At 48.8% G+C, this 12250-nt stretch overlaps 1 protein-coding gene across 8 annotated transcripts in view; it reads right to left on the bottom strand.

Annotated features, from left to right (window-relative positions):
• Positions 1-12250, bottom strand: part of LOC132396924 (zinc finger CW-type PWWP domain protein 1-like) — a 194274-nt gene that overhangs the window by 44949 nt on the left and 137075 nt on the right. For all 8 annotated transcript variants that reach the window (XM_059975021.1, XM_059975028.1, XM_059975023.1 and 5 more), the window contains 2 exons: positions 11243-11310; positions 8244-8307 (listed from right to left, as the gene is read on the bottom strand). In XM_059975021.1, coding sequence (XP_059831004.1) covers positions 8244-8307; positions 11243-11310 — 132 coding nt within the window. The remainder of the gene's footprint in view (positions 1-8243; positions 8308-11242; positions 11311-12250) is intronic.

Raw genomic sequence — 12250 nt, forward strand, 5'->3', positions numbered from 1 at the left:
GGTGAGGTAGTAAATTGGATTAGACATTGACTCAATGGAAGAAGTCAGAGAGTGGTAGTGGAGGATTGCTTCTCTGAGTAGAGGCCTGTGACTAGTGGTGTGCCACAGGGATCAGTGCTGGGTCCATCGTTATTTGTCATCTATATCAATGATCTGGTTGATAATGTGGTAAATTGGGTCAGCAAATTTGTTGATGATACAAAGATTGGAGGTGTAGTGGACAGTGACGAAGGTTTTCAAAGCTTGCAGAGGGATTTGGACCAGCTGGAAAAATGGGCTGAAAAATGGCAATGGAGTTTAAGACAAATGTGAGGTGTTGGACTTTGGAAGGAAAAACCAAGGTAGAACATACAAGGTGAATGGTAGGGCACTGAGGAGTGCAGTTGAACAGAGGGATCTGGGAATACAGAAACATAATTCCCTAAAAGCGGCATCACAGGTAGATAGGGTAGTAAAGAGGGCTTTTGGTATATTGGCCTTTATAAATCAAAGTATTGAGTATAAGAGTTGGAATGTTATGGTGAGGTTGTATAAGGCATTGGTGAGGCCAAATTTGGGGTATTGTGTGCAGTTTTGGTCACTGAATTACAGTAAGGATATTAATAAAGTTGAAAGAGTGCAGTAAAGGTTTACAAGGATGTTGATGGAACTTGAGAAACTGAGATACAGAGAAAGGTTGAATAGGTTAGGACTTTATTCCCTGGAGTGTAGAAGAATGAGGGGAGATTTGATAGAGGTATATAAAATTGTGATGGGTATAGATAGAGTGAATGCAAGCAGGCTTTTTCCACTGAGGTTAGGGGAGAAAAAAAAACAGAGGACATTGGTTAAGGGCGAAGGGGGAAAAGTTTAAAGGGAATATTGGGGGGGGGGTGCTTCTTCACACAGAGAGTGGTGGGAGTGTGGAATGAGCTGCCAGATGAAGTGGTAAATGCGGGCTCACTTTTAACATTTAAGAAAAACTTGGACAGGTACATGGATGAGAGGGGTATGGAGGGATATGGTCCAGGTGCAGGTCAGTGGGACTAGGCAGAAAAATGGTTCGGCACAGCCAAGAAGGGCAAAAATGCCTCTTTCTGTGCTGTAATGTTCAATGGTTCTATGGCTGCTCTTAAATTCCCTTTAATCAAAATTAGATCTACCTTGCTTTTTTAAAACTATTTTTTGACACTTAATTGCACTACATACTGCTGCTTGTGGCACTGTATCCAGAGATACCGGCCACGTGACAGATGCACTGCCACCTGGCTGGTCGGAGGACACACCACATGCCAATCAACATTTGGTCCCTCCCAACTAATCAATGCACACCTAAATTATTGGTCACCTTAATTGGATTATCTTGTCCAGCCCCATGCTATAAAAGGTGAGACTTGGCCCTGGCTCGGTCTCTCTTACAGACCACCTCATTGAAGGTAAGTGGGAAGGTCTATCGTTTGTCCTGGTAAGGGAGCCGCGGCTATCCAAGGTCAAGGGGGATAGCTGTTGTAGTGCTTTTCCCTTGTTCTTTGTATGTGTAACCGTACCCTGTCCCCACACCTCTTTCTGTGAATTGTAGTTGCTTGTGTTGACCTGACTTCCCCTTTAATAATAAACTCCTTATTATTAAAACTGTGTGTGTGTCCAGGCCTCTACTGTTGAGACTCAAAGAACCAGTTATTTCCATCACAACATTTGGCGCTGCAAGCAGGGTCTCATAGGTTTTGGCTGGACACAAGCACAGGGGATAATGTTCTGGAATATGGGAAAGAAAGCCAGTGCAGGCACCCAGGATAAGATCTCCGGGTGGGCTGATGAAAGGGAGGGATTTGAGAGTCTGGCCAGCATGCTGGCAGACCATGGAAAACCCGTGGACTGGTCTGAGCAGTTGGAGCTCTGTGGAGAGAAGCTGGGCCATCATGTGGTCTCCCTCCTGAAGGAATCAGGGTTCCCCAGAGCCAACGGGAATCAAAGGGGTGCCTTCTGGTTGTTTGTGTCCCTGCTGAGAATTACTGATTCTACCTGCAGCACTTGTGTGGTCAGAAGGTCAGGGAAATTAAAGATCTCAGTCAGCATTGTTGCACGCTGAAGGAAGCAGCACAGGCTGCCCAGGCCCGAGCCGATGACCTTGAAGTTAGGGGAACTGAACTTGCCTGTGGCCTCATAAAACTTCAGCAGGCCAGGGCAGCCCATCGGTCCGGACCCATTAAAGATTCGAGCCTTAGTCCAGTGTGGTGACAAGCTGGACGCATGGCTGGGAAATGGGGACATCTGGCTGGATAGTGATGACGAGGGGATGCCCGAGGAACCAAGGTTCCACAATCACCCTTCCCCCTTCTCACCCGTGCTCCAACATGCCTGACCCGTCACCACGCGGTCCCAGGTTCACCGCAGGGAGGAAGGGAACGAGGGGGAGACAGCTGGACCTTCCCCTAGTCACTCCGAGACCACAGAGACCCGGGACTTCTCCCCCAAGGAGCTGACCCAGTTGGCGGATCGGTACCGCCAACGACCAGGCGAGCACCTGGCTGCCTGGCTGCTCCGGCTGTGGGATGAGGGGGGGCCCAACCTCAGCCTCTCTCATCAGGAGGCAAGCACCCTGGGAAGCCTCTCTGACCAGCAGAGCATAAACAATGCGCTGCGGGTGCCACAAGCGGAAATCCGCAATAGCACAACCCTGTGGGATCGGGTAGTGACCGCGGTGCGAGCTCGCAATCCCACACTTCTGGAGTGGGATCTACACGGGCGCCCGCAATAGGGTACGGTCAATGAGGGCACCTGGGTTATCAGGGAATGGGCACTGGTCAACATCATCTATAAGGTGCCTGCGACCATAACTTCCTTGAAAGCACATGAGTGACCAGTGCCCTCACGGGATACTTGATCACTACCGCATGCCCTGATCTTAAGTCAGTAATCCTGTCCCTCATGGCACCAGCCAGTGGTAGGACCGTACAGGATGCCATCACCCTCCTGGAGGGATTAGAATATATGCAGAGGGGGACACCTATGCAGGTCCGGAAGACCGAGACAAGGGCCCTAGACACTATCCCTCTCAGATATACACACGCAGGCAGCTGTACAAGGACCTGCTGCATGCAGGGGTGGATCGTAACCAGATAGATGGCATCCCCACCCCCAACCTATATGCCCTATGGAAGGAGCATTGCAGGGGGAAGACTACTTACAAAAAGACCGCCATGCCCACACCGAGCCACCCTCCATGCCTCCCCTGCCTGAAACTGTCTCGAAGGCCCTCAAAGCAGAACAGACAGCTCGTCAGGCAGGAAATGTCCCACCTCCACCAGCAAAGTGGCAGCCCTCTTCCCCCCTCCCATAGGATGAAGGCCAGGGCCCCGGGCGCATTTGCTCTCTCGCCCTTTCCTGCCTGGGGGACCTGAGGCCACATGTACCCGTCACAGTACATTGGGGAAAGGGAAACACACAGAGGTGGATGGCGCTTGTCGACACAGGTGCCCAGCACACGATTATCCCAGGCAATCCTGCCTTATGGAGGGGTACAGACATGCAGATAGAGGGATTGGGGGGCTCCCTGTTACCAGCTAGGGAGGTCACCCTTCGCCTAGCCATAGGCAACCATTCCCCCAGACATGTACAAGTCCTTATTGCCTCCTCCCCGGAATGTATTCTCAGGATCAATGTTTTAAAGGGACAATCAAACAAACAGGGGCAAGTTCACCTTCAGCATCACGCGAGCCACTATTGTCATCGGGGCAGCTAAGCGGGAGCCAATTGTTATTCCCCCCCCCCCCAAGATCATCTGTAACAGTCAGTACAGAGTGCCGGGGGGGGGGGGGGGGGCGCCAAGAAATCACAGACTCCATTCAAGCCCTGTTACAGGAGGGAATTATTAGAACCGCTGCCTTGCCTTTCAACAGCCCCATTTGGCCCGTCTGAAAGAACGGCTCCTGGTGGATGACTGTTGATTATTGGCAATTGAACAAGGCTGCACCCCGCCTCGCCGCCGCTGTACCCAACATTGTCACCCTTACTGAAGACATCGCAGGCCGTCCCCATAAACCCTGGTACGCTGTTGTCGATTTAGCGAATGCATTTTTCTCGATTCCCCTGCACTCAGATGGCCAAGACCAGTTTACCTTTAATTGGGATAGCAGACAAAACACATTTTGTCGCCTGCCCCAAGTTTACATTCACAGCCCCACTATCTGCCATAGCCTTGTCTCCCGCGATTTACACAACATCCAATTCCCACCAGAGATTTCGATTGCACATTATATAGACCATTGTGTCAAAGGCCCTTCACATGCTAATCGAATCCCTCAGGGGACGGGGCTGGGCCATTAATATGGAAAAGATACAAGGCCCCAGCCAGGGTGTCATTTTCCTTGGAGTACAATGGAACTCCGGGCACAGAAGCATACCCGATGCCGCCAAAAATAAAATTTTAAATTTTGCCGTCCCCTCGAATAAAACTGACACAGAGATTCGTGGGGCTCCTGGGCTATTGGCGGCAGCATACACCCCACTTCATGCTTTTCCGGCCGCTCTATAGGATCTCCAGGAAAAAATCCACATTTCTTTGGGGGCCAGCGGAACAGGCTGCCTTTGATACGGCGAAACTAGCGGTGGAACAAGCCATGCCACTTTCTTCCCGCCAGGCGGGTCTGCCTTTCAAGTTACAGGTCTCAGCGAGCGAGATGGTCGCCGAGTGGAGCCTCTGGCGGAAGACCCCAGGGCGTAGAGTCCCCCTCAGTTTCTGGACTAAACCCCTACCTGAAGCGGCAGTGCGCTACAGCCCCTTCAAGCGCCAGCTACTAGCCTGCTACCTGGTGCTCCTCGCCACAGAACACCAAACAGGCACCGACCCTGTCGTCCTTCGCCCCCATCTCCCCATAATGCGATGGGTCAAGTCCCCCGATTCTACCCACAAGGAGGGCCATGCCTGATCCTGAAGGGGTTAGCCGCCTCCATGAACAAGTCATGGCTTTCCCCCAGTCCCAGGACCCTGCCCCGGACATCCCCGAGAGACAACCCTCCCCAGCATGTTGGGGTCAACCCTTCGATTCCCTCGACCCCGACAGCAAACTGCGCGCCTGGTTCACAGACGGCTCCAGCCGCTGGAAAGGGGGTAAACAATTTTGGAAAGCGGCAGCTCTTCATCCCGCCACGAGTAGAATTTTAACCACCGAGGGAGAGGGGGGTTCCAGTCAACTTGCCGAGCTGGTGGCAGTAGCCCTCACCCTCCAAAACACTACCGGACCAGTCCACATCTATACTGACTCCTGGGCAGCAGCTAACGGCATTGCAGTGTGGATGGCCCGGTGGCAAGACATGGTGTGGGAAATACATGGACGTCCCCTCTGGGGACAGCACCACTGGCGTTTCATTTGGGACCAGGAAATTTCCTGTCCACCATGTGGATGCCTATACCTGGAAAGATAATGAAGAGGCAACGTTTAACGCTGCTGTGGACCAGGCTACCCAAATATCATCTGCCACCACTTCCACCCCTAACCCAGACCCCAGTGCACTAGCTGCGTGGGCACACCGCAAAGTTGGCCACTTAGGGGCCGATGGCACGTGGCGTTGGGCTGAACAATTTGGTGTCGCCTTGACACTCAATCAATGTAAAACATCTGTAGATAACTGCCCCATCTGCCAGCTAGTCAAGCCATGGGGCTGGCCGATAGGCCACCGGGCCACATTCATCGCAGCACGGGAGCGGGTCAGGTATGGCAAGTTGACTATATTGGACCGCTCTTGCGACAGAATAAGAAGCAGTATGTCCTCACGATGGTGGACACATACTCGGGTGTCCTGGTGGCGGTGCCCTGAGAGAGGGCCAACCAGAATGGCACCATCAGAGGATTACAGCATCTCTCCTCTATCTATGGGGTCCCATGGGAGATACAATACGATCAGGGCTCACACTTTGCTGGGACCAAAGCCCAGACCTGGCTGGCTGAGGTGGGGATCTCGTGGCTGTTCCATATACCCCACCACCCCCAGGCATTGGGCTTAACTGAAAGAATGAACGGCCTGCTCAAGGAAAAAGTACGCACTCTGACACCCTTTCGCACACTGCAGGGGTGGCTAAGTGTCCTTCAGCAGGCTGTCGACCAGTTAAACACACAGCCCGCTAGCCAAGGGGGATCCCCACTGGCCCGCCACCTGGCACAGTCCCCATCTTCCGATTGGGAAACACCGAACAGCCTGAGACCGAGGACTCGGGCAGAGTATGGATCCGACAGCCGCAGAGCCTCTCCAGAAAGGGAGAAATCGTCACACGCGGTCCAGGGGACACCCGCTGAGTTGCCATTCCAGATAAATCTGATTTGTCCTGTATACATACCTGGCATTTAACCAGACGGGAATGAGTTTCCTCCTACACCTACCCCCACCCCTCCACCCCCATCTCCCTCTAAAGGACAATGGTGCGACTCCAGTCATCCCTCCTGGTCGCTGCGATGCTCGACTCCGTGCCAGCTGCCATCACCTTCCTCAGGGTCGCTTACGAGTTTGCCAGCAACACCAACAGATCGGACTGCTGGATCTGCTTGAGGGCCCCAGCACACGCTGATGATGCGCTGCCACTTATGCTGATCCCACTGGATGACATTGAGATAAACTGTTTACACAGACTGTTTGCTCCTGCTGGTTTTGGTATAGCTGTTTGGGGGGACCCTGCTGGCAGTCCCCCACCACTCTCCTCCCCATTCGACAACATATCTTCCCTTGACCCCCGATGGGGTGGGTGCTTCAGGAACTGGTATTTCCCTCCCTACAATTTGACCTCCACCCGAGTCCCCACCCTCAGAGTTATTCCACAGCCACTGAGTATACCTAACGAATGCTGGTGCAGACTCCGCAATGCGCACACTTCTAACTTTTCCATTGGTCACAGCAACTGTCAGCGAAACTGGTACCCGGGTGCCCCAGTGACCACTGCTGACGATGCCGCTCAGCTGGGAGCTCCCTGGACTCTAAACGGGACCCACTGGATCTGCGGCCACCACGCCTACCCGTGGCTCCCCATGAGCTGGTATGGCTGCTGCTTTCCAGCATATGTGGTGCCCTTCATCCACCCCTTGAATGACGTTGGGGAGCATCCGGCATACAGCGGCCACCGGGACAAGAGGGCCATTACAGAGGCGGAGAGGTTCTGGATGATAGCCTTTCCCAGTTAAGGTACGGCCTGGCTATCCCGGGAGGTGATCCAGATGACCAGTGTGCTCGAGACTCTGGCCAACTCTGGCAGAGGCACTGCAACACACGGAGGATGCCCTCACCCAAAAGGCGGCAGAACTGACAGCTGTCAGGATGGTCGCCCTGCAGAACCGAATGGCACTGGACTACCTACTCGCTGCTGATGGTGGAACGTGTGCAGTGGTTGGTAAGGAATGCTATACCTTTATCCCTGATGAGTCCAGCAACATCAATCACTTGGCCGCTCACATTCGGGACTCGGTGGCTAAAATTCAAAAATCAAGGGACCAGCTCCTCCAGCACATCACCTCATGGGGCAATTGGTGGCCGTTTGCGTCCCTAGGCGGGTGGTGGGCAACTGTCATTCACTGGTCCATCGCACTCATTCTTGTAATCATAGCTATTTCTATACTATGTTGCGCATGCCAGCTGATTAAGAGTGTCTCTGCATTTACTTAGCTGCTCAAGATTGGTTATTTCTGGTATATGCGATTTTGTTTCACCCTTTTATGTGTGTTGGCTATGTGGTGCGTCTTCCGAGGGGTGCAGTGTATCCAGAGATACCGGCCACATGATAGACGCACTGCCACCTGGCTGGTCGGAGGACACACCACATGCCAATCAACATTTGGTCCCTCCCAACTAATCAATGCACACCTAAATTATTGTTCACCTTAATTGGATTATCTCGTCCAGCCCCATGCTATAAAAGGTGAGACCTGGCCCTGGCTCGGTCTCTCTTACAGACCACCTCATTGAAGGTAAGTGCATTGATTTATGTTAGGGAAGGTCTATCGTTTGCCCTGGTAAGGGAGCCGCGGCTATCCAAGGTCAAGGGGGATAGCTGTTGTAGTGCTTTTCCCTTGTTCTCTGTATGTGTAACCGTACCCTGGCCCCACACTGCTTCCTGTGTATTTTAGTTGCTTGTGTTGACCCGACTTCCCCTTTAATAATAAATTCCTTATTATTAAAACTGTGTGTGTCCAGGCCTCTACTGTTGGGACTCAAAGAACCAGTTATTTCCATCACAACAAACACATCATCTAGATTTTTCAATGTATAAACTTGGTACTTCCCTTTTTCCTTCCTGGCTTTCTGCTGATGACTTCCAGCCGCAATAGGCATCCTGTCTGCACTATCCTATAAGTAAATATAAATTTTATTTCATATATATGTACCGTAAAAAGATTTTGAATATATTAGGACTACATGACATTCCATGTTGTTGCAATTTTTCTCCTAATTATATCTTGTGGTTAGTCACAAATAGAAATGGATGGGGGAACCAGAACTTACTTTATGGAACCATAAGCAGCAAGTCTTTAAGACTGCACTGGAAAAATGAATACTTAAGTAATGTAGGATCACTCAGAAACTACAAGTAGCAGATTACTCTTGGGGCTAAGAAAGTAACCTTTTAGATCTCACCTTTTGTCCCATCTATTATCACCCAACTTTGATCCCTCAACAAGATAAAACCAAAATTCCTACTTCCTACTTTTTTGCCTTCTGTTTTAAAGGAAACTTAATTACAACAGTTATAATAATGCCCTCAATGTACTGAATTCACTCCTGCCCACTGGTACTGGAAGCTCACCAGAAAATTTATGGATATCACTTGTTCTCTCTTTAGGAACACAAGGCACAGGTGTATCCTTAGAAGAGGAGGCAGACTGCACAGATGGACCATTCAAAAACCACTTAATAATGCAATTTACATTGTAAAATGCATACTGGCATTTATGCACATTTTACTCCATATCCACACTTTAATCATTAACTTTATTTTTATATAATTATTTATTCTTTATAGCGGTTGAACGTTGCTGTTTTTGTTACACATTGCGCCCTGACATACCACAGCAAATTCTGAATACATGTAAACGTATGCAGTGAATAAAGCCAATCCTTGATCCTTCAAAGACCCACTACAGACCCAGGAGTGAATGATCAAAGAAGTCCCCAGGATTGAATAACCCCCCCCCCCCCTGCAACTGGGTGCCCACTTCAAGTGGCTGAAGTGCTGCCAAAGCTTGAGGACCAGCAGATTAAAATAATCAGTGCTGCTGTAACCTCTTGGTTTTCACATACATATTGAGTACAGAAATAGCAGGCAGCCCAGGAGACAAGAGAAACAGCTTAAAAATCATCTACAGGGGACTGTTTAATGCAGCGCTCTCCACTCCAGATCTCCAGTCTAAAGGACTCCCACACAAAGAAATCTCCACTGAGGACACCCTTAACTCCAAGTGGGACATCCTTTTACAGGGATTCCCAACTTTTTTTTTAATGCCATGAACCCCTACCATTAACTGAGGGGTCCATGCACCTCAGGTTGGAAACCCCTGGTTAATCAACAGTAGAACAGACTGGCACCGTATGTTGAGATGTTAGACAAGGGTGAAGAATTGGAGAACAAGATGGTCAGAAAATGCCTCTGTGTGATTTGAAATGGCATCAGGAGGTGGCTCGTATCATGTGACAGGTACCCAAAGAAGCTTTCAAGGCCTGGAATTGACAAGCATGTAGAACTGAACAGAAAACAGCTTATTCAGAACTGCCCAATAGCCTTAAGCCATCTTAACTCCTTTTACAACAGGAGTGTCAACCATGAGATTCAGTGGAATGCAACTTACTCCTCCAACACCTTGTCCATTCCTATATCCAATCAGAGTGTCCTCCACTACAAAGGCCTAAACACGAGAACAGTTAACACCTTTACAACTTTCAGATGACACCTGCTCTCCTGGATAACTTTAAAACCACTCCTCTTCAAAGATTCAAACTCATTTAATGCTTCATTGTCTTGTCTATTAACTTACATCCAGTTTTGTTCAGTTCTTGTATTCACTGGTCTGCACTGGTGGCTTAATCCTGACTCTGGTGGCTTAAATTTTCACTTTTGTCTACAAATCTTCCTTGGTCTGATCTTTCCCTTTCTTTAGAAATTTCCCCAGCTCTAAGGTCTCTGCACTACGTAATTCTAGTGCAAGACTTACTCCATTTTTCCACCAGTACTGCCAAATCCCTCAGCCCTGGACTTGCAATTCTCACCCTGACCCTTTATGCTTCTCCACCACTCTTTTAAATAAGTTTTGACTACTTGTCCTGATTACTTCCAACAAACAATCTTTGACCAGAGATATGAACTCGGTTTCTCATTCCACAAATTCTGCTTGAGACGCTGAGTGTTTCCAGCATTTTTAGTTTTATCTTCTAAGATCTCTTTACATCACTTACTAACAATTTGTTTACTGTTAATACTCTTTGAACTGCTGTGTTAGTAGTGCTACGTCAAAGCAAAGTTTTTTTTGCGTTCAAGAGTCAAGGTTGTTTATTGTCATTCTTCAGTACTTACGTACATACTGCCTGTTACATCATTGGCACTTAGGGCAGCAATGAAACTCATGAATCACTGCCTGTCCATACCATCACACACAGATATAGGATTCTTCATTGATGTTTCCGTAACAATTTTTTTTGACCAGTCAGTGTTGTTACCCCTCACCTGAACCCCTGAATCTGGAGAGCCGGTGGACCACTCTTAGTCTGGCCTCTACCCTTTGACCTGCTTGGCATGGGTGACCCTACCAAGAGCCAAAGCATAAAGTCTTGACTCCAGCCAACATAGCTCTCTGGTCACTGAGTCATGCAAGCCTCCACACCCTACGACAAGGTTGTGGTCCGCTTGGAGGTCTTTCTTCAGTACTGGAGCGTAAAGGGGTATGAAATGATTGTTACTCCGGGTTCAGTCATTTTGCTCTATACTGAAGAATGACAATAAACAACCGTGAATCTTGATTCTTGCATTCAGAACACTCACAATCACACATTATTCATCACAGATTAATTAAGCATAACCAAAGGTGAGTACTGTATGCTGGAGCACAAACAATCTGCTGGAGGAACTCAGCAGCATCTGTAGGGGGAAAGGAATGGCTGAAATTTCAGACTGAAACCCTGCATCATGAACATTCTAGCCCAGAGATGTTAAGATCTAACTGCAGCATTCATACAGCAATCTCCACAGAGGTATCTTAGCTCGGACAGGTGACATTTTTTTGCTGTAACTTACTTCATTCCAATCATCTTCAACATTCTTGGATTTTGATCTTTTTGTTTTCTTGATGTTACAAGGAGCTTCTATGGAATGAAACAAATGCTTCAGTGGTGGTGATTCACAACATTTAAATATTAAAGAAAGAATAATTATGCTCTGACTGCATCATAGCCAATCAGTCTTGACCTCAATTTTCATCACCTAAATTAGTACAACACTTTACAGTACCAGTGACACTGTCATGGTTCCGGTTGGCCGTTCCCCTTTAACACTTCTTTCTCCCTGATCATGCCCCAATTTCAGTCAATTGCTGCTAGTTACCCATTTACCGTACATCTGGCCTTCATCAGAGGCTGGGAAATAAATACGATGGCGACTCTATCACAGGTTGCCAGTTCGCTGGTCAATTCTCGTGTGATGCTTCATTCCGTGTTTCGATTAGAACCGGTAGTTCTAAGTTCCGCTCTAGTTTCTAGAGAGTCCCTGTGAATCCCGTCTCCTTGTCAAAATTCCTCTGGTTTTCTGCTCTACGTTCAGGTCTACACCAGCCTCCCCAACTGAGTTGACGTGCCAGTGTCCTGCACTTGGGTTCTCTTCCGTTGCCCCCATGTAACAGACACAGATTCAATTCCCACCACTGTCTGTAAGGAATTTGTATGTTCTCCCCATGACCACATGGGTTTACTCAAGGCGCTCCAGTTTCCTCCTACAGTCCAAAGATATTCCGGTTGGTAGGTTAATTGATCATTGTAAATTGTCCTGTGATTTGGCTCGGGTTAAATCGGGGATTGCTGGGTGGCGCGGCTGGAAGGGTTGGAACATTCTGGTCTGCACTGTAAATCAATCAATCAATAAATAAATAAATAAATACAGGGAGACATTCAGTCTAGGCTAATTCCCATTAGTGTTAGTTATAAGAAAAGACTGGTCACATTTGAGCATCAGTTCAACTTGTAAGTAATTATCTGTGATCCTTTCCCCAGGTAGAGTCTCAATTCAATGAATCAGTATGTAAATGATCTA

Source organism: Hypanus sabinus, chromosome 7 (genome assembly GCF_030144855.1).
Source record: "Hypanus sabinus isolate sHypSab1 chromosome 7, sHypSab1.hap1, whole genome shotgun sequence".
Taxonomy (NCBI): domain Eukaryota; kingdom Metazoa; phylum Chordata; class Chondrichthyes; order Myliobatiformes; family Dasyatidae; genus Hypanus; species Hypanus sabinus.